General features: G+C 32.4%; 1 protein-coding gene across 50 annotated transcripts; it reads left to right on the top strand.

Moving 5' to 3' along the window:
• The first annotated feature begins 1269 nt into the window (after positions 1–1269).
• Positions 1270–27631, top strand: LOC127729041 (BTB/POZ domain-containing protein KCTD6-like). 50 transcript variants are annotated; one of them, XR_007994471.1, is made up of 8 exons: positions 1270–1369; positions 14302–14393; positions 22011–22085; positions 22776–22887; positions 25585–26431; positions 26540–26701; positions 27026–27079; positions 27131–27631. XR_007994471.1 is itself a non-coding variant. In XM_052236663.1 (6 exons), the coding sequence occupies exons 1-5, from the start codon at positions 1337–1339 to the stop codon at positions 26374–26376; spliced, it is 1104 nt and encodes a 367-aa protein (XP_052092623.1). In that variant the 5' UTR covers positions 1270–1336; the 3' UTR covers position 26377; positions 27026–27111. The 50 variants fall into 50 exon arrangements, 4 of the variants coding, with proteins under 4 accessions (XP_052092623.1, XP_052092622.1, XP_052092621.1 ...); XR_007994467.1 differs by lacking the exon at positions 27026–27079 and adding an exon at positions 26756–26809; XR_007994473.1 differs by lacking the exon at positions 27026–27079 and adding an exon at positions 27080–27130 and having other exon boundaries at positions 26594–26647; positions 27185–27630.

Here is a 27631-nt window from a genome sequence, read left to right as displayed (position 1 = left end):
GGTGTTAGATGTAAAACAATATCAGAAAGACAACCATAACCTTGGACAAAATGCCGCCAAATAAAATAACGTACACAGGTAAATAAAAATAATTTTGTTGTAAGGTATACATGAAGTACGGAAATAATTTTTACAAAAATATATAATTTTGTAGTTCCTAGTACTTATTAATACTGAATAGTAATTCATAATTTGCGGACGACAGCCTCCTCTACAGAACAATAAGCAACCAAGCAGAATGCGACCTACTGCAGAAAGACCTAACGTCATTAGAGGACTGGGAAAATAAATGGCAAATGAGCTTCAATGCGAAAAAATGCATTGTAATCCAAATAAAATCCAAGAACCGTCCAGTGATACCAACTTATTACTGTAACAAACTATATGGACACACACTAGACACCATTGAAGCCAGCAAATACCTAGGAGTAACAATCAGCGATAACCTAACCTTGGACAGACATATTGACAACATAGTGGGTAAAGGAAACAAAACACTAGGCTCCATAAGAAGGAACCTAAAAGATTGCACTAAAACGGTTAAAGCAGCAGCATATTCAACAATAGTAAGACCTTCAGTTGATTATGCATGCACGGTATGGGACCCAACAAAACAGACTGAAATAAAGGCAATTGAACAAGTGCAGAAAAGAGCAACCAGATTTGTAAACAACAACATACAGACCGCGAACCTGGCTGTGTAACAAACATGGTAAAATCATTAAAATGGGAAAGCCTTGAAGACCGCTGGAAACAAAATAGTCTATGCATGCTGTTCAAAATACAACATGATCTAATCGAAATAGATCGGCACCAATATCTGACGCCAAACGGTAGCCGGACCAGAGGTAAAAACCGCTTCTATCAAGAAAGGCCACAACAGACGCCTTCGGCCAATCCTTCTTTCCAAGGACAATCAGGGACTGGAACCAACTGCCAACATCAGCGACAGCAGCAGACACAGTCGAAGGATTCAGAGCTGCCCTAAAGGCATGCTCTGCTAAAACATAGACAGAAACATCCTGTGCATAGTTTTATTTTGTATATATATAGAGAACGTTTTAAATGTAAATAGCCAAGAGAAAACTTTCTGTGTTGTCCGACACTGCGCAAAGTTTTCGCGGGACCTTATACATTCAGTTATTGAATCCGGTTCCTTACCTGGAAGAAGAAGAAGAAGAAAACTCTTTTATATATATATATATTTAAATCCGTTGCTCTGATTACACAGATACCCTGTGGTGCTCCAGATAGAGGGATTTACTACAAAGAAAGAAAGAAAATTGGTGTCTTTCCCCAGTTCGTAGTGTTCCTTCAAGAATTTATGAGAAGATAGATGGACAACTTATTGTTGTCAGAACCAACTGAGGTAAATATGGTTTGTAGAGGTTATGATGAGCAGGTTGGGAACAGGTTGTCAAAACTGACTTCAATCTTCTTTATTATTGAAATTAAGAGGACCCGACCCCTCCTTTAGAAAAGTTTGGTCAGATCATATGTTTTTATACGACCGCAAAAATTTTTTGCAGTCGTATATTGGTATGACGTTGGCGTCGGCGTCGTCGTCGTCGTCGTCGTCGTCGTCGTCCGAAGAAACATTGGTTTTCGTACTCTAACTTTGGGTCTCCTGTAGATGGTGATCGCAATACTGGTATACCAGTATTGTAATTTTTTTTTTAAAAACAGCAATACTGGTACATTACTGATATACCAGTATTGTAGTTGTATTGTTCACTATACTTTAAGGTGTATAATGAAAAATGAATTTTAAGCAAAATTAGACAGTCAGGGATATAACTCTATAGGGTTATTACAGAAAATAACTTGCATGTGTTATTACAGATACTTTCATGAGTTGTCTACTCTTTAATCCTTAAATTTTCTAAATCTGTAATAACATATGTTTGTTATTTGTAAAATAAATCATAAATATTTTAATTTTTAGTGGGCTCTAGGGTACTCTTGAAACTTTGCGCAGAGACTAAATGCATAGCCTTGATTACTAATTTTTGAATTATATTTAATACATTTTTCATTAACCATGGTAAATCAATGAGACAAGGCTTTTAATGAATAAACTTAGCTGTAATAACAAGGCATGTAACTTATAATATGAGACACTTGTGAATTACTGGGAAGCTTGCGCAGAACCTCATTACATGCTCTGATCATTATTCCTTACAATAAATTAAAAGACATTGTAATTAAGCATGATGTATGTCTGAGCAAATGCTTTGGAGTGAATTAGAGAAGCTGTAATAACACCCTTTAGTTATTACAGGAATATTTTTTCTCAAATAACATAGGTGTATTATGCATGATTGGCAAACTATGAACTGTTATATATTTCTATAGTTAAGTATACATAAAGACAATAGTAATATCAGTAGAACTTGTATACATTTTAACAAAACTAATGATGTATATTGTCCCTTTGAAACATGTAACATACATGTGTTATCACAGTTCTTTGATTTTTTAGTCCACAATAACAAATGTATGTTATTTTTCTGTAATAACCCTATAGAGTTATATCCTTGACTGTTAGATATTGAAGATCAAAGGGTGATTAAATGAACTCAAAAAGATTATAGAGGATAATTCTGAAAACAATTAACGGGTACCACGATTTCGAGAAGTACAAGAACAAAATAATATCCTGAAAACAAACTGATTTGTCCCGATAACAAGATTTTACATGATGTTATACTGCTTAAATTAGTGTATCAGCATACAATTATAAGGTTTAAGACGTTTTAGTCGTGTATAATCAATAAAAGTACAAGTTATCTTCAGGAAGTCGATTTGTATGTCTTGTATGCAAATTCCTTGTTGAAATCAATATGGCGGACTAATTATTCATAAGGTAGATAATTCGACTTGAAAGCAAAGTACTGTGGTACTGTTGTCTCTCTCAGGATTTTTGTTGTTGAATTTCGGCAATTTATTTGTGATTTGATGTATTATCTAATTGTGATAATTTTGCAACTGATCTGTGTTGATGCTATTTTATTAATGTTAATGAATGAATTTATGTTTGACTCATTGACATAATACCACAATTACGTATGTTTCTCTCCGGTTATATCAAATAAGAAATATAGAGATCAGATTATTTATTTCAAGTACAAATTCAATGTATACAATGGTATAATATACAAGAAATTTATCCAAAAAAAATGAAGTACAATATATTTTTACATAGTCTACTATAGTTTACTTATATTTTTGAGAAAAAAACAATATATTTTATTTTCTGTAATGTTAACTAAATTGAGCAAAATTATATAAACATGTTCTTCGTATCCGCTAATATGTTGAACGTTTTAGTACTCGGTCATAGCTATGTTGAACATTTGAGGCGTTTGTGCGAGGATAAAGGGAAACCCCACAAGTGGGAGGACCCTTCCAATGCTCGTGGAAAGGTTAATTACTGCAGTTGAATCAGGCCTATTTGTACATTATGCGCCTCATGTGGTCATATGTCAAATTGAATCAAACGATTGCAGTAATTTACAATTTGATGAGACTGCTTTCGAAAAGGACTTAGATACTTTTATTGGAGCTTGCCTTTTGAGGGGAGTTGCAATTGTATTCATGTCCATTTTGCAGCGGTCTAGATTTCGCGTCCGACTCACTCCCGAAATATACAATGCCCGAAGAGACGTAGTTAATCGAATGATGTTGAACAAAGCTGTTCAAAATCCTTTAGTTTTTTTTTTCAAACCGGTCAATGTATATCGAAAGGAGTACGAGGCGTCAGATGGAGTGCACTTTACGGAGGAAGGGTACCGGGCCTTACTTCACGCTCTGAAAAAATCACTCAGTTGGTTTATTAACCGTGTTAGTAGACGAATTGATTGATTTTTTTAAAGCGACGTTCCAATGACAGTTACTTAAATGTAAATATGTACTTTATGCTGTAAATACGTTTTTGTTTTATTTACTGTATTATTTATTAATATCGTTTAACAATCATTTGTATAATTCATATTATGACATCGTATTATATATATATAATTATGTATTAATTGAAGAAAAATTATTGCATTGTGTAGAGTTGTTTACTGTTCACCTGCATTATTATAAATTTGTTTATTTGTCATTGCTTGAACCACATGTGTGTACTTTTGTAATACAGACTGTAAATAATAGGATTAAAATGTACTGATGTCATTAAGGGACATCAATTGGAAATATATTAATTATCTTATTTCTGGGCGTTTCAATTTAACAATGAATATACATGTCATAAGTGTATATACTAATTAACAAGTTATTGCAAAAGGTGCTGGACACGTGTCTGTAATCGCTGTTAAGTGGAAATATCATAAAGACATAATATTATGTTTTAAATCAGGTATTGCATAATGTTTCCTTCTAAATTTTAATTACATAAATCAATTTCGAAGATAGATAGATAGATAGTTTATTAACGTCTCACCATTAATATACACAATAAAATATATACATATATCATAAAAAACATAAAAAGATATTAATGCCATTCTTAAAAAAATTCTGAGAAACAAAAAGTAAAAATTCACTAAACATTAAAGGTCTTTATAAAACTGTGTACTTATTAAAATTTCTAAACACAACTCGAAACAATTTTAAAATATCCCACAATTAAATTTTATTTAAACACTGTCCTAATAACATGATATTCATAAGCAATAAGGGTAATCCAATCAATTTTGTTGATTGGATTATTGACGGCTGAGTAATTGTGTAATCAGTGACACGTGCTCTCATTATTTTATAAAAATAATAAATATCTATTTAAGTTCGTTTTCAAAATCTACCAAAATTTACCACTAAAATAAACAGCATGCAACGAATATATACATTCCTCCTGTGTGCATATACGATGACTATTAAGAGTCCTGAGTGCACTTTGTATGTCCTGAGTGCACTCAGGAGGTCCTGAGCAGTGTTTAGACGTACCCCTTTTTATATACAAAGGTTGGTAAAATAATACCAAGCCATTGTCTTCATATTTCTTTGAAGAACAAAATTTGAGGAAATTTAGTATTCTGTATTGAAACAACACCAAGCTTTAGTATAAAAAGAGATATTTTGAGAAAATTGTACAGTAATAACAGCATTTAATCATATAAGAAAACAATATAATTACTAAGATTTTGGAAACATGTTTTTTTAGTTAATAAATTGGACGAATCATAATTAATTGCATTAACAATATTTATTAAACACAATCAGTTTATCATATAAATGTAAAATAAAGGAAATTATTTGATAAGCTTAAATACCCGAATGAAGTTATAATAACTGTATTAACTTTTCATCATTTCAAGTTTTTTTTTATAGAATCTATTCTTTCAGTACTTTCAATACTTTTATTTTTTTTTAAGTTGTCTACCTTTTGAATAATTATGTCCGCCATATTGTTTTCAACAAGGAATTTGCATACAACACATAAAAATCGAATTCTTGAAGTGAAATTGCATTTTTATTGAGTAAAAACGAGTAATATCTATAATTAATATTCTTTAATATTGTTAAAAGTAGTATAACACCATAAAAAATCTTGTTATCGGGATAAATATGTTTGTTTTCGGGATATTACGTTGTTCTTGTACTTCTCGGGAAATCGTGGTACCATCAGTTAACAACCAGTTTAAAATAATTACTATACTTGTACAAATAAACAAAAGATTATTGTAATTAACTCATCTTATTCAAACAATTGTTAATTATATAAATAATTGCTAATAATTTTATCATATTTCTATATTTTATTTAATTCAATTTAGATAAAATAAAATAAAAGCTTTATTATCTGAGTTATTATTTAATAAATTCAAGCAAATTATTACACTATAACACTGTAAATTCAGCATTTACATGTATGCCATCGTATATTTTTTAACAGATATTTTAATACATGTATACTAAGATTCTAAGCATTTGTTTGTCTTTATTTTCTTATTAATCTTTCACAATAAACATGATAAAAGATATATAGCAGATATATCTACTGGTACAAATACTCAAATACTAGACAAGCACTCCTACAGTAAGAGAGCTGTACAGGTGCTATCTAAACAAGCTTGTAATCTAGTAAGCGTAAGAGAAAGTCCACAGACTGAATACCTAAATATCAATATAGGAAGTGGGGGTTGCAGAAATGCCATCTGAAGAAGAAATAAACAATACCAATGCTGATGATACAGAAGCTATAACAGCATTAATGTCAATATAAAATTCACTAAAATATACTATTGAGTCTTGGAAAGAGAGAGCTGGAAGAAAACATAGAAGAAAGTAAAGAGTTTGTTAAAATGCTGAGACAGTACGGTTCCCTTAAGAAAAAAACATCAGAAGATTTAAAACTTTCTTTGATTACAATCACAGTGTATCATCAATGGCATCATCCGTTAAAACATACAATCATTCCATATAAAATTGTCATGTCATATGCAGTTACAAAATGTATTATCATTATGCATATATATGTGACACCTTTAATAAAAGATTAATTACCTATATGTATTGTTTATTTAAAAAAAACACAATACTGGTACAATACTGGAATACAATACTGGTACAAAATTTTTATACCAGTATTGTGCACAATACTAGTATACCAGTATTGCGATCACCAACTACAGGAGATCCCTAACTTGAGTTTAAGTGAATGGATCTCTATGAAATTTTGCCATAAGGTTCAATACCACAAAAGGAAGGTTGGGATTGATTTTGGGGGTTATGGTACCAATAGTTAAGGAATTAGGGGCCAGAAAGGGGCCAAAAATAAGCATTTTTGTAACTTCCAGACATAACTTGTGTGTTAGTGTATGGATCTCTCTGACATTGTACCACAAGGTTCCATATCACAAAGGGAATGCTGGGATTGATATTGGGGGTAATTGCCTCAAAATATTAGGAATAAGGAGCCAAAAAAGGGCAAAAAACAAGCATTTTTCTAGTTTCATGACAATAACTTCTGTGTACAGGTAAGTGTATGGATCTTTATGAAATTGTATTACAAGGTTCCATATCACAAAGGGAAAGCTGGAATTGAGTTTGGGGGTAATTGCCCAAAACATTTAGGAATAAGGGGCCAGAAATAAGCATTTTTGTAGTTTCCAGACAATTACTTGTGTTCAAGTGTATGGATCTCTCTGAAATTGCACTGCAAGGTACCATACCACAAACGGAAGGCTGGGATTGATTTTGGGGGTAATTGCCTCAAAATTTTAGGAATAAGGGGCCATCAAGGGGCAAAAAAACAAGCATTTTTCTAGTTTCAGGACAATAACTTGTGTGTAAGTGTATTGATCTTTATGAAATTGTACTACAAGGTTCCATATCACAAAGGGAAAGCTGGGTTTGAGTTTGGGGGTAATAGCCCTAAGCGTTTAGGAATTTGGGGCCAAAAAACAAGCATTTTTCTAGTTTCCAGACAATAACTTGTGTTCAAGTGTATGGATCTCTCTGAAATTGTACTGCAAGGTACCATACCACAAAGGGAAGGCTGGGAATGAGTTTGGGGGTGATGAATCATAAGGGGGTTCAAAAAATTTGGGGGGGGGATTTTTTTTTCATTTTTTTTCTTTAAAATTTTCCATGTTAAATTGGTTATTTCTGATTTATATATAAAAGCAAATAATAATGATATGGTTTGAATAGGTAAATTAAAATTTTTTAAGTTCACAGACCACATTCATTCTGTGTCAGAAACCTATGCTGTGTCAAATATTTAATTACAATACAAATTCAGTGCTGTATCAAGCTTGAATGTTGTGTCCATACTTGCCCCAACTGTTCAGGGTTCGACATCTGCGGTCGTATCAAGCTGGGCCCCAGCGGAGCATTTTATTAAAACTTATATCATAGGTTTATACTAGTATCGTCTCGGACAAGTTCGAAAATCTGTGCTGATCAATAATTTTTTAAAGAGTTATGCCCCTTTGAAATATTAGTTGTATGGAAAATATCATTGTTAGTGCTCACATGTCAATGCATGTGTACAACTATTTTGCCCGATTTTTCTGAAACTTATATCATAGGTTTATATCAGCAATATCTGTGACAAGTTAGAAAATAAGTGCTGATCAAATACTTTAAAAGAGTTATGCCCTTGGAGATATTAATTATATTGGAAATTGCATTGCATTTGCTCTCAAGCCTTCCTTTCTCTAAGTTATAAAACTTTTTTAGTCATTGCCCTTGAACAGATAAAATATGTGCAATGTAGGGGACGTAGGAACTCTGTTCTTTTATTAACATAAGTGTTGGTAAGCTGGTATTGCAAAATTCCACCAACTCAAATTCAGCATGTTCAGTGAACAGGTTTTTATATGACCACAAAACTTTTGCGGTCATATTTTATTAATATAATGACATTGTCAGCTTCAACCTACGAAGACATTTGGTTTCCAGACAATAAGTTGAGTATAAGTGTATGGATCTCTTTGAAACTGACCACAAGGTTACATACCACAAGAAGGTTGGAATTGTGTTTTGGGGGGGTTGTCCTAACTGTTTAGGAATTAGGGGCCAAACAAGCATTTTTCTTGTTTCAGGACAACAACTTGTGTATTAGTGTATGGATCTCTATGAAAATATACCACAAGGTTCAGTACCAAAAAAAGGAAGGTTGGGATTGATTTTGGAGGTTATGGTTATAACTGTTTTGGAAAAAGGGGCCAAAAACAATACTTTTCTAATACTTTGTATAAATTGCTATTTCTTGACCAATTTCAATGGGGTTTAATTCAAAGTCTTGAATTATTGGGGTTCTTTAATATGCTGAATCTAACCGTGTATTTAGATTTTAGGCCCTGTTTTTTAATTGGTCCACATTGAGGTCCAAAGGGTCCAAAATTAAACTTAGTTTGATTTTAACAATAATTGAAGTGGTTCTTTGATATGTGGAATCTAAGCATGTATTTAGACTTTTGATTTTGGGCCCAGTTTTCAAGTTGGTCCAAATCGGGGACCAAAATTAAACTTTTGTTTGATTTCAACAAAAATTGAAAATATAGGATTCTTTGATATGCTTATCCCATATGCTGAATCTAATCATGTATTTAGATTTTGGATATTGCAATTGGTTTTAAATTCTTCAACCACATTCATTCTGTGTCAGAAAACTATGCTATGTCAAATATTAAATCACAATCCAAATTCAGAGCTGTATTGCACAATTAATAGAAATTGTTAGTAGTTTAATAGTTAAAAATAGATATAGCATCAAATTCTAATTTTAGAAAAAAAAATATGTATAAATATTGTTTGAAATTTACTGTTCATTATTGTCGAGCTTGTCACTAAAGGGAGACATAGCGATCCTAGATTGCATCAGAGGCAGCGGCTTCAACATTTAGGTTCAGTCTGTGGTTAAAGTTTTTTATAGACATCAATAACTTTGTCAAACCTTCATGGAATTTTATGAAAATATGACAGAAGCTTGTTTATGACCAAAATACAGTATCCAGAGAAAAATTTTGAAATATTTATTTTTATTTTTCCGTATTTTACTGATAAATGAACTTAGTATATTTGACAGTTAACATTCAGATTCATTTAGGTTCAGTTTTTCAATCATCGATAACTTTGTCAAACCCTCATGGAATTTTATGAAATTTGAACAGAAGCGTGTTAATGACCAAAATACAGTATCCAGAGTGAAATTTAAAAAATATTTATTTTCATTTTTCTGTATTTTACTGAATCTGATAAATGGACTTAGTTTTTTTTCAAATTAACAAGTAGATACAGTCTGGGGTTAAAGTTAAATTACTTATTACTTTGTCGAACCATCGTAGAATTTTATGAAACTTTGGAAGAAGCTTTCTTTTAAGAGTTAGAGATAATGTCTGAAGCAAACTTTTGAAAATATATTTTTTTCATTTTCAGTATTTTTCTGATAGATAAGCTTAGTTTTTTGTACAGTTAACATTTACAGACAGTCTGTAATTAATTTTTTTTGACATGATAAATTTGTAAACCTTTATGGATTGTTATGAAACTTGGACAGAAGCTTATCTTCATGACCAAGAAAAAGCATCTAAAGAAAAAGTTTAATTTCTTTTTAAATTCTGTATTTTATTGATAAATGGACTCGCTTTTTAAGTCAACATTTCACCTTTACATTGACACCAGCAGGCAAGACACAGGGTTCTGTGGAACCCCTTACAAGTTTTTACTTGTATTGAAAAATAACTACAGGTAAGTTTTATAGATTTTGTGAAGACACATTGTATTAATGATGAATAATATTTTGGAAATTGTTTGTTTCATATTTTTGTAAATTTTTCAAAGAACTTCGTGGTAGGTTAGTTAGTTAATCTGTACAACTTAATTTTCAGAAGGCTATTATATTTTTTCTTTTGATGAAACGAACCCCTTTAAAAACTTGGTTTATATTGTCCATTAATTATTAATTAATAAATTAATTAAATTCTTGGTGTGCTTGATATGCTGAATCTAACCATGTATTTAGATTTTGGATATTGGACTATAATAGGTAAAAGTCTAATTTCAAATTTTTCAGTTCTTTGACCACATTCATTCTGTGTCAGAAACATATGCTATGTCAAATTTTTAAACATAATTCTAATTTAGAGCTGTATAAAGCTTGGATGTAGTGTCCATACTTTCCCCAACTGTTCATGGTTTGACCTCTGTGGTCATATCAAGCTTGGCCCAAGGAGCATTTTATTTCCCATAAAATTCCTTTTTTAGCTCACCTGACCTGAAAGGTCAAGTGAGCTTTTCTCATCACTTTGCGTCCGTCGTCCTGCGTCCGTCGTCCGTCGTCCGTAAACTTTTACAAAAATCTTCTCCTCTGAAACTACTGGGCCAAATTTGACCAACATTGGCCACAATCATCATTGGGGTATCTAGTTTAAAAAATGTGTCCGTTGACCCGGCCAACCGACCAAGATGGCCGCCATGGCTAAAAATAGAACATAGGGGTAAAATGTAGATTTTGGCATATATCTCTGAAACCAAAGCATTTAGAGCAAATCTGACATGGGGTAAAATTGTTTATCAGGTCAAGATCTATCTGCCCTGAAATTTTCAGATGAATCGGACAACCCGTTGTTGGGTTGCTGCCCCTGAATTGGTAATTTTAAGGAAATTTTGCCATTTTTGGTTATTATCTTGAATATTATTATAGATAGAGATAAACTGTAAACAGCAATAATGTTCAGCAAAGTAAGATCTACAAATAAGTCAACATGACCAAAATGGTCAGTTGACCCCTTAAGGAGTAATTGCCCTTTATAGTCAATTTTTAACCATTTTTCGTAAATTTTTGTAATCTTTTACAAAAATCTTCTCCTCTGAAACTACTAAGACAAATTTAACCAAACTTGTCCACAATCATCATTAGGGTATCTAGTTTAAAAAATGTGTCCGATGACCCTGCCCGCGAACCAAGATGGCCGACATGGCTAAAAAATAGTACATAGGGTAAAATGCAGTTTTTGGCTCATATCTCTGAAACCAAAGCATTTAGAGCAAATCTGATGAGGATTAAATTGTTCATTAGGTCAAGATCTATCTGCCCTGAAATTTTCAGACCAATCAGGCAACCCGTTGTTGGGTTGCTGCCCCTGAATTGGTAATTTTAAGGAAATTTTGCCGTTTTTGGTTATTATCTTGAATATTATTATAGATAGAGATAAACTGTAAACAGCAATAATGTTCAGCAAAGTAAGATCTACAAATAAGTCAACATGACCAAAATGGTCAGTTGACCCCTTAAGGAGTTATTGCCCTTTATAGTCAATTTTTAACCATTTTTCCTAAATTTTTGTAATCTTTTACAAAAATCTTCTCCTCTGAAACTACTAAGACAAATTTAACCAAACTTGTCCACAATCATCATTACAGTATCTAGTTTAAAAAATGTGTCCGATGACCCCGCCCGCGAACCAAGATGGCCGACATTGCTAAAAAATAGTACATAGGGTAAAATGCAGTTTTTGGCTCATATCTCTGAAACCAAAGCATTTAGAGCAAATCTGATGAGGATAAAATTGTTCATTAGGTCAAGATATATCTGCCCTGAAATTTTCAGACCAATCAGGCAACCCGTTGTTGGGTTGCTGCCCCTGAATTGGTAATTTTAAGAAAATTTTGCAGCTTTTGGTTATTATCTTGAATATTATTATAGATAGAGATAAACTGTAAACAGCAATAACGTACAGCAAAGTTAGATCTACAAATAAGGCAACATGACCAAAATGGTCAATTGACCCCTTAAGGAGTTATTGCCCTTTATAGTCAATTTTTTACAATTTTCATAAATTTTGTAAATTTTTACAAAGTATTTTCCACTGTAATTACCGGGCCAAGTTCATTATAGATAGAGATAGTAGTAAGGAGCAAGAATGTTCAGTAAAGTAAGATCTACAAACACATCACCATCACCAAAACACAATTTTGTCATGAATCCATCTGTGTCCTTTGTTTAATATGCACATAGACCAAGGTGAGCGACACAGGCTCTTTAGAGCCTCTAGTTTTTTTTTTACAATTATGTTTCAGATTGACCTTATCTGCTCATATAGATATATAAATAAGTTAACTCAAATAAAATAAAGAACTTCAATCAGAAAATTTGATAAAGACAAACTTGGTATTGAGATATAAATAACTGGTTTATAGTTTATATGCATAGTTGTTAACTTCTATATCATTTGGTCTCTGGTGGAGAGTTGTCTCATTGGCAATCATACCACATCTTCTTATTATTATATAATCAGAATTAATCATTGATCAATTTAGTTTTGAAGTGGCACTTCAACTTGCTATAGTTTAAAAGGTGATTAACAGACCTTCAAACCCACTTACTTCCTGCTAATTAATCTACCTTTCCGATAGTAAAACAGTTGTGCAAAATGATGTTGTACTAGCACTTCTTGAATTGTAGTAAATCAATAGCCATTAGTCAATATCAAACATCAAAATATTTTAGCTTTATATTATCATTTTGAATATGTAAATTTTATAATCAGGAATTTACAACAACAAAAAATCTGGTTTTAGGCTCAATTTTATTGGAGCGTATATTTTTATCTTGATTAAATTTTTGCATCTCTAAAGAAAAAAGATTCTTTTGTGTAAGTTGAATAAACAAAAAACATGGGTTATATGTAAATCAGAAGAGCCAGCATAGTAATCAATCTTTAACTAAACTACATTGTAAATAAGTTGTGAGTAATTAGGCCAAAAATAAGATAAGAATAGTTTGAAGTTGCCTACCTACCCCCATAAAAAGCAGCATACTCAAAAACATTTATTACACCAATCGCTTCAATTTTTTTTTAATATTTTTTTTTCATGCTTTAGCATTGTTTTCTTGTCTAAAACATGTAACTTGTGTTGTTGGCCAAATAGAAAATAAAATCCCTACCTACCTACCCAACCCTACAAGGCATGGGTAGGCAATGATCAAAACAAAGAATTTGTTATGGGTGGCCTTATTTTTATATGTAAACAGAGACTACCCTCAGTAGATTTGTCAACATCAAATTCCTCAATTGAAAAAGTGATTGAGTGGTTGATTGTTAGTGTTTAAAAAAAGTGGAAGCCACTTTAATTTGGGGCCAATTGAGCTTTCTCATCACTTGGCATCCGTCGTGGTTATCTTTTACAAAAACTTCTCCTCTGAAACTACTGGGCCAAATTTAACCATACTTGGCCAAAATCATCATTTGGGTATCTAGTTTAAAAAATGTGTCTGATGACCCCGCCTCTCAACCAAGATGGCTGACATAGCTAAAAATAGAACATAGGGGTAAAATGCAAGTTTTGTCTATTATTTTGAAAACCGTTATAAATAGAAAAAATCTGACAGGGGAAAAAATGTTCAAAATGTTGAGCTCTACCCATTGTTCCTATACATCACATTTATCAGACAACTTCTTATAGGAGTTATTGCCCTTAAATGACAAATTTTAACATTTTTTTTCATTTTTGCCTATTATCTTGAAACTGTAATAGATAGAGAGAAACTTTAAATTGCAAAAATTATCAGCAAGACAAGTTCAACAAATAAGTCTGGCATGGTCAAAATTGTCAGTTGACTCCTTATTAGTGTTATTGCTTTATGATGACGATTTTTACCAATTTTTTTGTGTTTTTGCCTTATATCTTAAAAATTAATTAATAGATAGATAGAAACTTGAATAAGCAAAAATGATCAGCAAAATAAGATCTACAATAAGACAATATAGAGAAAATAGTACATCATCTCCTTATTGGAGTTATTGCCCTTTAATGTCAATTTTTATTATATTTCATTTCGTTTTACAGAATCAAGCAGGTTCATGTGAGTCTGGTACCTCAAATTCAAGATCAGAACGTGGAGCTCCAGGTTGGAAACAAAGATCAAGATCAAGAACCAGGTCATATCAATTAATAGGGGAAAATGCAGAAAGTGTTTAACTTGTTCAAGTTCAAGGTCAAATTCAGGACATTGTGGAAAAAAGAATTCTAGACGAGTTGTAGCTCTTTTCACCAAAAGAAACTTACTGGTCAAAATACAGTACAATGTAATAAGTCCTGAACATATTTCGATCAGATTAATTTTTTGTGAAATTAGTCCCTGGTGAATGCAATAATTATAACATTATTATCTCTTTTAATACTGATGAACTTCTGTTATGTGGTATATTTTTGCAGGGTTTAAGTTTTTTGATTTCAAGTGACAAGCCAGTTCATGAGGTTTTATTTTTGTGTTTTTCTTGTCATTGATTATGACCTATTAAAATCAAAATAAAACTACTGTTTCAAGTTTTTTGAAAAAAATTATTTCAGTTCATGACCCTGTTTACAAAGGCCTCCTGGCTATGTGAAGAAAAAAACACTTCAATAAATCAACATAACCTATATATAGTAAAGAAATTTAAAAAATTGATAAACAGGTGATAAAATTTGATTAAAATAAAAATATAATACAATAAATGGAGAATGTGTCCATGGGACACAGATGATGCCCCCCCCCCCCCCCCCCCCCCCCCCCCCCCGTTTGCATATAAAGTTATAAAGGGACATAACTCAAGAACGGTAAAAGTGACGCCACCAAAATTCAAACTTGATCTTTGTTTTGTGGTAATAAGCAATTATGTATAAGTTTCATAACATTTGGTTGAGGCAAACTAAAGTTAGAGAACGGAAACCAATTTCAAGACAGACAGACATACAGACATACGAACGGACATACAGACTGACAAGGGTAATACAGGAGCTACATTTTTAATACGACCACAAAATTTTTGCATTCGTATCATGTTATGGCAATGTTTTGGTTGTCATCCGAAGACATTTTGGTTCGCAGACAATAACTTGAGTATAAGTGTATGGGTCTCTATGAAATTTTAGCACACTGTTCCATACCACAATAGGAAGGTTGGGATTGATTTTGGGGGTAATTGTCGTAGCTGTTTTGTAATTAGGGGCCAAAATGGGGCAACAAACAGGCATTTTGCTGGTTCAAAGACAATAACTTAGTGCACAGACCATAACTTGATTAAAAGTGTACGGATCTCTATGAAATTTTAGCACAAGGTTCCATACCGCAATAGGAGGGTTGGGATTGATTTTGGAGGTTATTGTCCTAGCTGTTTTGTAATTAGGGGTCAGAATGGGGTAAAAAAAAAAAGCATTTTACTGGTTCATAGACAATAACTTGGTTCACAGACAATAACTTGAGTAAAAGTGTATGGATCTCTATGAAATTTTAGCACAAGGTTCCATACCACAATAGGAAGGTTGAGATTGATTTTAGGGGTTATTGTCCTAGCTGATTGGTAAATAGGGGCCCACAACAAGCATTTTTCTTTGTGTATAAAAGTATGAATGTCTATGAAATTTTACCACAAGGTTCTTTACTTCAAAAGGAAGGTTTGGATTGATTTTGGGGGTCATGGCCGAAACTGTTTAATAATTAGGGGCCAAAAAAATAGGATTTTCTGGTTTGTGGACAATAATTTGAGTATAAGTCTATGGATTGGCATTTAATTGTGCCAAAATGTGTTATACAAGAAAAGGAAGGTGTGGGGAAAAGGGGCAAAAAATAATACTTTTGTAATACTTTGTATAAATTACTTATTTCTTGCCCAATTTCAATGGGGTTTAAATCAAAGTCTTGAATTCTTGGGGTTTTTTAGTATGCTGAATCAACAGGGTATTTAGAATTTGGATTTTGGACCCTGTTTTTGAATTGATCCATATTAAGGTCCAAAGGGTCCAAAATAAACTTTGTTTGATTTCATCAAAAATTGAATTATTGGTGTGCTTTAATATGCTGAATCTAATTGTGCATTTAGATTTTGGATTTTGGGGCCTGTCTTAAAATTGGTCCACATTAAGATCCAAAGGGTCCAAAATTAAACTTTGTTTTTTTTTTTAAATTTAATTCTTGGGGTTCTTTGATATTCTGAATCTAAGCATGTATTTACATGTTTGATTTTGGGCACAGTTTTCAAGTTGGTCCAAATTGGGGTGCAATTGTTTGATTTCATCAAAGATTGAATTATTGGTGTTTTTTTATGTGCCCAATCTAACTGTTTTAGATTTTTGTCTCGCCTGCAAGGAAAGTCCCAGTATGAGAGGCATATGTATTACTATCCGGCAGAGGCAGTGGCATAAACTATTTGTATAAAGCTTAATATTTCAGAAGGTAGAAGACCTGTATGCTTTTTACGTTGTATGCAGATACCTTATTTTATGAAGTTTCCGTCTGTCATATGTTCATTGTCCTTGACCTCATTTTCATGGTTCAGTGACTGCTTGAAAAAAAATTACAGTTTTTTTGTCATGTGAATTTCTCACTTATTATGAGTAATAGGATATCTATATTTGGTATATGGGTTCCTTGAAACGTCTACATATCTGTCAGATAGGGTTAACCTGACCTTGACCTCAATTCATGGATCAATGATCAAGGTTTAAGTTACCTGATTAGGACCGTATCTCAGATACTTCAAGCAGCAGGTCAACTTTATGTGGTGTATGGAATGATTGTAAGGGGTACATGTCAGACTGGCAGGTTTCATCTGACCTTGACCTCATTTTCATGGTTCATTGGTCATTGATAATTTTTTGTGTTTTGGTCTGTTTTTCAAGTACTGTAAGCAATAGGTCAACTTTATTTGATGTATGGAATGATTGTTAGGTGCACATGACTGTCAAGCCGGTGTCATCTGACCGTGACCTCATTTTCATGGTTCATTGGTCATTTGTTAATTTTTCATGTTTTGGTCTGTTTTTTCAATTACTATAAGCAATAGGTCAACTATATTTAGTTCATGGAATGATTGTTAGGTGTACATGTCTGTCTAGCTGGTGTCAATTGACCTTGACCTCGTTTTCATGGTTCATTGGTCAATGTTAAGTTTTTTTATTTTGGTCTTTTTCAAATATCAATAGCAATAGGTCAACTATAATTGCTGTATGGAATGATTGTAAGGTGTACATGTATGTCTAGCCGGAATTACCGTGACCTCATTTCCATGATTCGATTACCATAAGTAATGGGTCAACCATATTTGGTGTATGGAATAATTGTAAGGTGTACATGTCTGTGTGACCTTTTTATGCCCTCACCGTAGAGGAGGGGGCAGTAAGTTTTACCCTTGTCCGTCTGTACGTCCATCCGTCCGTCAGTACGTCCCAAAATTGGTTTCCATTCTCTAACTTTAGTTTGCCTCAACCAAATGTTATGAAACTCATACATAATGCTTATAAACACAAAACACAGGTCAAGTTTGAATTTGGGTGGCGTCACTTTTACTGTTCTAGAGTTATGCCCTTTACAAATGGAAAAATTGCTTAATTTTTCGTTTCCGTTCTCTAACTTTAGTTTGCCTCAACCAAATGTTATCAAACTTATACACAATGCTTATTACCACAAAACACAGATCAAGAATGAAATTTGGTGGCGTCACTTTTACCGTTCTAGAGTTATGCCCCTTTACAAATGGAAAAATTGCTGAATTTTTCGTTTCCGTTCTCTAACTTCAGTTTGCCTCAACCAAATGTTATGAAACTTATACACAATACTTATTACCACAAAACTCATATCAAGTTCAAACTTGGGTAGCGTCACTTTTACAGTTCTTGAGTTATGTCCCTTTATAAGGTTATATGCAAGCGGGGGCATCATCTGTGTCCCATGGACACATTCCCCATTTATTTTATTTCCGACCTTGACCTCATTGTCATGGATCTTTAAGAATGATAAGTTTATGTGGTACTTGTAGTAAAACCTTCATCTTTAAAACTTTCAACATAAAATCAATGGTCTGACAGTAAAACAGGCGAAACATTTCAGGGTGTGCACTCTTGTTGATTTTTGGGCCTGTTTTTCAAACTGATCCACATTAAGGTTCAAATTTAAAGTATCCCAAATAGAACAGTTTTGATTTTAACAAAAATTGAATACTTGAGGTTATTTGATATATGCTGATTCTAAGCATATAATTAGATTTTTTTTTAAAGCACAAGTTGGTTGAAATTGGGGTCCAAAATTAAACTTGGTGTGATTTTAGCAAAAATTGAATAAATAGGGTTCTTTGATATGCTGAATTTAAGCGTGTATTTAGATTTTGGGTCCTGTTATCAAATGGTCCACATTGAGGTCCAAAGGGTACAAATTAAACTTAGTTGAATTTTTTCAAAATTGAATTCTTGGGTTCTTTGGTATGCTGATTCCACTCCATGTATATAGGATCATAATTGGTAAATGTCAATTTCAAATTATTTAAGTACTTAGACCACATTCATGCTGTCAGAAACTATGCTATATCAATTATTTAACCAGAGTTGTATTGCACAATTAATAGAAATTATTATAAGTAGAGTCATAGTTAAAAATAGATATACTATAGCATCATATGATTATCTAATTTTAGAGAAGAAATTATATATAAATATAGTTTGAAATTTACTCTTCATTAGAAGATTATAAAATGGTTAAGTAGAGCTGTAAATCTGTCATCTTATGCTGATAAACTGACAGAAGACCATACTACGACCTATATTGGTTTACTTTTATAAATTTTGACTTGGATGGAGAGTTGCCTCATTGGCACTCATACCACATCTTCTTATATCTAGATAATATTACTTAACAGATGTTTAAAACAAAAAACTGAGTTTGTTAATATGGAGAGATGATTATGTCCAGTTTCTGATATTACCACTTCAGGACAGGAACAATGAAGTTAATTGAAATTTTGTTTATTTTAACTTTTTTATAACTAATCTTGGAAATTAAATTTTAAAAATGAAGGAAAGTTTGTGATGTATAAATTCCCTACACAGTAGCTAATGTGTGTATTTGTTTGATTATTTTGTAATTCTTTGTTTATTATATTTCAATGTATTTTATGGGAGCCTCCTGGGAAGATTAGTTTTAAAGCTAACTGTGTAACAAACCCTCTTTAAATACAGAATTATTATTCAAATTGAGAATGGAAATGGGGAATAGGTCAAAGAGACAACAACCCGACCAAAAAGCAGACAACAGCCAAAGGCCACCAATGGGTCTTCAACGCAGCGAGAAAATCTCGCACCCGGAGGTTGTCCTCAGCTGGCCCCTAAATAAAATTGTGTACTAGTTCAGTGAAAATGAACGTCACACTAAACTCCAAAACATATAAATGAACTAAAATTAAAAAAAAACCATACAAGACTAACAAAGGCCAGAGGCTCCTGACTTGGGACAGGCGCAAATATTACATGTATTATTATTGTTATTTATTTTTATTTTTCTTCCTATAAAAACTACACACAATTTGTAATACATATTTACATTTGTAATTGTAATTAACTAAATATTCACATTTATGTATATGGATAAGTGTTGTGTGTTTACTATTAATTCATTCATACAGTAATTTCCACCTGTTATCAAGAAAACAAAACATGACATGTCATCGATATTCATTGACTAACACACTTATAATTGGAGTGACAAATTTATTTGAAAAATTTGTGTTTTCTAAGTGGTGTAGCTGATGAGCTGATTTAAAATCCATCCTCATTTTGATGCGATTTCTTGGGGATAACTGTAGGAGTGTATTAAGGGGAATGATATTTGGAAATTGTTTTTTTTTTTCATTTTTTTTGTAAATGTTTTGAAGAACTGTGTCAGATAGTTTTGTTTGTTATTCTGTATAAAATATTTTTCTGAATGCTATTTTTTTTTTAATTTTTTTTTTTGATGAAGCGAACCTCTTTAAAAACTTAGCTCATATTGTCCTTTAATGAATAAATGAATTAAATTCTTGTTGTACTTGGATATGCTGAATCTGTCCAAATCAGGGTCCAAAAATTGAATATGTGGGGTTCTTTGATATGCTGAATCTAACCTTGTATAATAGATTTTGGATTTTCAGGGCCCTGTTATCAAATTGGTCCAAAGGGTCCAAAATGAAACTTTGTTTGATTTCATCAAAAATTAAATTCTTGGGGTTCTGTGATATGTTGAATCTAACCGTGTATTCATATTTTGGATATTGGACCATAATAGGTAAAAGTCCAATTTCAAATTTTTCAGTTCTTTGACCACATTTAGTCTGTGTAAGAAAAGGAGAGGTGAAAGATACCAAAGTGACATTCAAACTCATAAGTCAAAAATAAACTTACAACGCCATGGCTAAAAAAGAAAAAGACAAACAGACAAACAGTACACAAAACACAACAAAAAGAAAACTAAAGATGGAGCAACACGAATCCCACCAAAAACTGGGGGTGATCGATGATGTGTCAAATATTTAATCACAATCCAAATTCAGAGTTGTATCAAGCTTGAATGTAGTGTCCATACTTGCCCCAACTGTTCAGGGTTCGACCTCTGTGGTCGTATTAAGCAGCACCCCCACAGAGCATTTTATTTGGAATTTTTATTGGAAACTATTTGTAATACTGTAAATTCAGAAATTATTGCATGCATTTATTATTGCGGTTTTTGAAGAATGGGAAAAAAATGTGAGATAAATTATTGTAATATTTGGGTAAAGCTGCTTTCAGAGATATGTATCAGATGTCAAAATGCAAGTTCTTGCTATTGCGATACTCATCCAGTCGCACTATGCTCATTAATAAAAACCTCGCAATAATTTCTGAATTTACAGTATTGCAGGTGAGCAATACAGGCTCTTTGTTTCATTCTTTTAGTGAGTTATAATAAATTAAAGTATTCTTTTTTTATATTTTCATCTTAGAAATTTAAACAATAGGAAAGATCATTAGGAGGTAAATTTTCTTATCAGATAATCAATATAAAGCATCAAGGGTCAGTCTTTTGGAATACGGTTAGATATAATTGCTAATCAGCATTGTAATACGAGATCCCCTCAAATCTGAGAGTATCCTTCATGCTGAATTTATAATAAAGGAAATCTTATAGGATCATTTTATTTTAATGAGGCATTTGATGGTAATAAGATATGCAAGATACAATACAAATACAATACAAATAGTTTATTTACGTCTCACCATAATTCTTTGTATAGTTCCAATCCAATTTTGTGGATAATAGAAAATTGTAAATTGTAAAGATGATGCTATGTGACTGGAGGGTAATCACAATAATGATAACTTTCATTCATTTATGATTTTGCCATGGCATTGTCAGTTTGTTTTCCACTAATGAGTTTGAATGTCCCTTTGGTATCTTTTACCTCTCTTTTAATATAGATTTACTAGTACTACAAAATATATATAGGTATCACATTTATTAATCTTGCATTATCATCAATTGTGGAAGATTTACAATAATGAAAGCTCTTTATCAGAATAGTTGTCACTCTCTGTTGTGCTGAAATTAATTAATATACAGTTTTATTCTAATAGTTTACGCCAACGTGTAATTGTAATCCCTGTCACGCATACTTGGACTTTCATTGCAGGCAAGAACTGCCACTTTCTTTGCAGGTGAGGCTAAAACAAATAGATTTGTTGCATTATTTCAGTTTTTGAGTATACAAAAATAAATTAAAATTATTTGGTTTCAGATCAAGAAGTATGAATAACAGCAGACATAAAAGGTCAAGATCGAGATCGCCATATCACAGAAGGTCCTACAAACAGTAAGCCCTTAATTTTAATTTTGAGAACGAAGATCATTTAATAAAGCAAAATTTGTTTGGGGGGTTTGATTATGGAATATACATTGTAATTGATGCACAAATTATATTCTATCATCTATGCAATGAAAATGTGAATAGAGTGTAAAAATAAACAACTAAAGTTGACATCATTTTGAATGATCATATTGCAAGCTTTAAAAAGAAGATCAAGCCAAAGAGAATAAATTAAAATGACCGCACAAACAAGACTGCATGATCATCTCCTCAATAAGGAAATACTAAATATTTGCAGCAACCTTGCTAGGAATATTCCTGGCTTTGGAACGACCCAAAAATGTCAACAATGGAAGTTGTTACAATAAATTATTTAATCTGTATTTGTTAAGTTGGGAAATTGGTCTTGATGGCTGATCTTTGATTGTCACATTAAATTTTTCACAACTTTTCTAAACTAATGGTGATTAAGAGCTAACTGACATGCATGTATCATGCATAAATTTTTCTATTGTTGCAGGCCATTTGTTTACTTCTAGACTCATTTATTTTTCTGTCGTCTAGTTGCTGTTTCATCAATATATTTCCCCATACCTCGGGTTTTTTTTATATAATTTTATATAATTAAGACATATTTTCCAATTAGAGTGGATTTAATTGATTATGGTCATGATATATTATATTTATACCAATCAGTAGAGATCAATCCCCTTGTTACCATGACAAAAGATGCAAAGACCCAAGCCAGATTGATATTGGTAGAAGTGGTAGCAGATCACAGTCACCAAGACACAAGGGGGAAGGAAAGGTAAGTCAGCTTTAACTGAACATGTATGAGACCTTTGAATCTTTTTGTTTGGGGGTAGCTTACTGTTAACTTATTAGGGTGCTATAAACAGTTTAGTATACAATACTAGGGGTTATTATCCCCACGGAACAATGTTCCGTAGGGTATAATGTTTTTGACCCGTCAGTCCGTCCATCCGTCAGTCCTGTTCTTGTCATCTCAACTCCTCTGAAACCACACAACAGAATTTCATGAAACTTTGTAGTTAATAAGGACATAATATATAGATGTGCATATCGACAGGAAATTATGATTCAACATATTCTAGGAGTAATGCCCTTTTGAACTTAGAATTTTTGCCTAAATATACTACTACAAGAGTTTGTCATCGCAACTCCTTTGAAATAACACAACAGAATTTCATGAAACTTTGTAGATAATAAGGACATACTATGTAGATGTGCATATCGACTGAAAATTACGATTCAAGTTTTATTCTAGAAGTTGTGCTCCTTTGAACTTAAAATTTTTGCCTAAATATATAACTGCAAGAGTAAACTAGTTTGTCATCACAACTTTTCTATCACCACACAACTGAATTTCGTGAAACTTCGTAGATAATAAGGACATAATATGTAGCTGTGCATATCCACAAGAAATTTTTATCAGTTGACTTTTGTAGGAGTTATGAGTCTTTGAACTTAGGAATCTGGTGAGATTTTGTTTGCCCAGTGACAATGTGGGGGTGTGGGGTATGTGAGCATGCTCACAAAGGTTCTTTAATTCCCAGATGAAAAATAGCCATGGAGGGAAATCCTTTTTTATTTACACAGTTGGTGAAAAGTATCATGTTTTTTTTTGTATTTGATAGTAAGAATTAGTTATCTTTCAATTAAATGTTGAATGATCAGAATGATTTTTAAAATTAGAATTTATATACTTAGTTTAGTGGAGACAACACTAAACTGAATCCTGCCTTTTTTTTAAACTTATTTGTAGCTACTGTAGCTCTTTCTAGAGCAGGCAAATGTACCCTGAAGCAATTTGTTTTTACTATATTGAAATTACACTTTGTTTATTTCATGATACTCTTAAGAAAATTCTGATTCCAGTGATATCTTAGTTTATTTTATACAAATATCTTTATAACTAATACCACTACTAAGGAGTCAATCATGCATGGTCCCGTTTTGAGGAGTAATACCACCATTGTTTTACCCAGGGGTCTCTTTGTTAAATTAGCACTTTTCAAAAAATTGTGCAGAATTCATCTTTGTTCCAAATAAAGAAATACTTGATACGATTAAAGCCTTATCCTGTCCAGTCCTACAGACAAAATTTCACATAACATTTCATTGCATATAAGATAACAACCATCACTGGAATTTAACCAATCAAATTTCACCCTTTTTTTCCTGTTTACAAGCTTAAGTAACCATGTAACCTCAAGTTTCCAAAATATTTTATAGAAACACCAAATAAAAAAAGAATGGTGACTTGAAACACCCAAGATATCTGTTTATGACTCAGAAATTTTTTACTGCAATGAAATGTATGATTAATTTCACACAACTGTACATGTCAAATTCAAGGGAATATTCTTATGAAACTGGATGTGACGTACTATGATTTGGTGGTAGCTATTACACCTTAATGGATTGTCTCTTTGGCAATTTACATCCATCTCCTTATATTAATGCTGGTTTGCTCAAAATTAAAAAATAATGTGTCTGAGTAGGGTGATACTAATAATATATACTTGCAGACTGCTACCTTGTAAGCTAGCAAATTAAAAATCTGACTCAGAATGTCAATTTAGTACAAAGCAGCATACATTATATGTTATTGTCCCTAATTTGCATGTAATAATTGTTGGGAAATTCACACATTATGACGTCGCTGATAACTCCTCCTCAAACATTGTGACGTCACTAATAATGTCTGTTTACGTCTCAAAGCAGTGATACAAGAATTACAGAGCCACTGAACAGGATGATATAGGCCAAGGGGAAGGATGATAAATTGTTATTTACTTTTCACATCCTATTCTTTTTACACAATATTCAAATTTGATAGATGCCGTCATCCTTTGTATCAAAAATATAACCAGAGAATGTACATGGTGTACCTTATTATGCCCCCGCCTTAGCGGAGGGGGTATTAAGTTTTACCCTTGTCCGTCTTTACATCAGTCTGTATGTCCCAGAATTGGTTTTCGTTCTCTAACTTTATTTTGCCTCAACCAAATGTTATGAAACTTACACATTGCTTATTACCATAAAACACAAATCAAGTTTGAATTTTGGTGGCATCACTTTTACCGTTCTAGAGTTAGCCAACAAATGGAAAAAAACTTATACACAATGCTTATTACCACAAAACACAAATCAAGTTTGAATTTTGGTGGCATCACTTTAATCGTTCTAGAGTTATGCTCTTTTACAAATGGGAAAATTGCTGAATTTCGTTTCCGTTCTCTAACTTTAGTTTGCCTGAACCAAATATTATGAAACTTATGCACAATGCTTATTACCACAAAACACAGATCAAGATTGAATTTTGGTGGCGTCACTTTTACCGTATTTGAGTTATGCTCCTTTACAAATGGAAAAGTTGCTGAGTTTTTCGTTTCCGTTCTCTAACTTAAGTTCGCCTCAACCAAATGTTATGAAACTTATACACATGGACACATTCCCCATTTATTTTTTAATTTTTCAGATTCCTGCAGTTATAGAGTTGAATGTTGGAGGACGGATTTTTCAAACAACACTGGATACAATTACAAAATACCCACAATCCTTCTTGGGTGCAATGATTAGTGGTCGTCACAAATTGAATTTGGACCAGAAAGGTCGATATTTCATTGATAGAAATGGTGAACATTTTGAACATATTTTAGAATTTCTAAGAGATGACACATACCTACCTCCTAAGGATGTTGTTGTAGGAGTATTTCGCGATGCCGATTACTTTGCTATTACTGAACTACGAGATAAATTACTCAAACTACCACCTCTGTATCCATTTTATGGCAATAGACCAGACCCAATAGACAATTACACAGAAATAAAAGAAAGTGTTTTGGAAGCAGCATATGATTTCAAAAAAGCCTCAGCACATGGACAGACAGTGGTATATTTAATATATCTTCAGGAATCAGAAGGCGGTATAGGTTTTGTTTATCACAATGAACGCCACCATATGTTAGATTTGGTTATACCTATGGATGGTTTTGATAATACAGAAATGATTGAGGCATACAACATAGACACAGAGGATTTCTCGATGACAATTCCTCTCAAGGTTGGCGACAAACACCAGGCATTGTCTATCTCAAATTGTATAGTGCATGATTTAACAAAAGAAGGATTGGATATTAAATTGGAAAATGAGAATTGTACCACTGAGGGATCTATGACAGTGTTTGGATTAACAACAAAGAAATATGGCGAAATGGAATGTAAACATTGTTACTGTCATAGTAAATTTACATTTTCTTGGTCACACTAAGGTGAAGGACATTGTTACTGTCATAGTAAATTGACATTTTCTTGGTCAAACTAAGGTGAAGCACATTGTTACTGACATAGTAAATTTACATTTTCTTGGTCAAACTAAGGTGAAGGACATTATTTCTGTCATAGTAAATTTACATTTTCTTGGTCACACTAAGATGAAGAACATTGTTACTGTCATAGTAAATTGACATATTCTTGGTCAAACTAAGGTGAAGAACATTGGTACTGTCATAGTAAATTGACATTTTCTTGGTCAAACTAAGGTGAAGGACATTGTTACGGTCATAGTAAATTGATATTTTCTTGGTCAAACTAAGGTGAAGAACATTGGTACTGTCATAGTAAATTTACATTTTCTTGGTCACACTAAGGTGAAGGACATTGTTACTGTCATAGTAAATTGACATTTTCTTGGTCAGACTAAGGTGAAGGGCATTGTTACTATCATAGTAAATTTACATTTTCTTGGTCACACTAAGTTGAAGGAAATTGTTACTGTCATAGTAAATTGACATTTTCTTGGTCAGACTAAGGTGAAGGACATTGTTACTGTCATAGTAAATTGACATTTTCTTGGTCAGACTAAGTTGAAGGACATTGTTACTGTCATAGTAAATTGACATTTTCTTGGTCAGACTAAGGTGAAGGACATTGTTACTGTCATAGTAAATTGACATTTTCTTGGTCAGACTAAGGTGAAGAACATTGTTACTGTAGTAAATTTACATTTTCTTGGTCAAACTAAGGTGAAGGACATTGTTACTGTCATAGTAAATTGAAATTTTCTTGGTCAAACTAAGGTGAAAAAAAACAACTAAAACAAAGATGAGACATATCTAGAAGTTCTTTAAGAATGTATTCTCAAAATGTACGTGTAAATTATCATTATCATTGTCAATATGCAATAAACATGCATCATAAAAGTGTTTTGAAATTCATATACATATATATATTAAAATTAACACAACATATTGTATTTAATCACAATACAATACACATGGACACAAAAAAAAAACATCACTCTTGGCAGTGTTCCATGATTCATATATAGTATAACCATATGATATATGACTGGTAGACATACAAAGTAATAAAATATCCCAATTAAATATTATACCACTGTTACCCAAATACATATGGGGTATGTTGTTAAGATATTTGGAATTCTAAAAGCAAAAATATGGATCTAAAAGAACTGAAAAAGAAGAAATATTATTTCCTGGTACATGTAGATCTCATTACTGGGG

This window comes from Mytilus californianus, unplaced genomic scaffold (assembly GCF_021869535.1).
Source record: "Mytilus californianus isolate M0D057914Y unplaced genomic scaffold, xbMytCali1.0.p SCAF_2, whole genome shotgun sequence".
Taxonomy (NCBI): domain Eukaryota; kingdom Metazoa; phylum Mollusca; class Bivalvia; order Mytilida; family Mytilidae; genus Mytilus; species Mytilus californianus.
The sequence above is the reverse complement of the archived record's forward strand: the minus strand, read 5'-3'. Positions and strand labels throughout refer to the sequence as shown.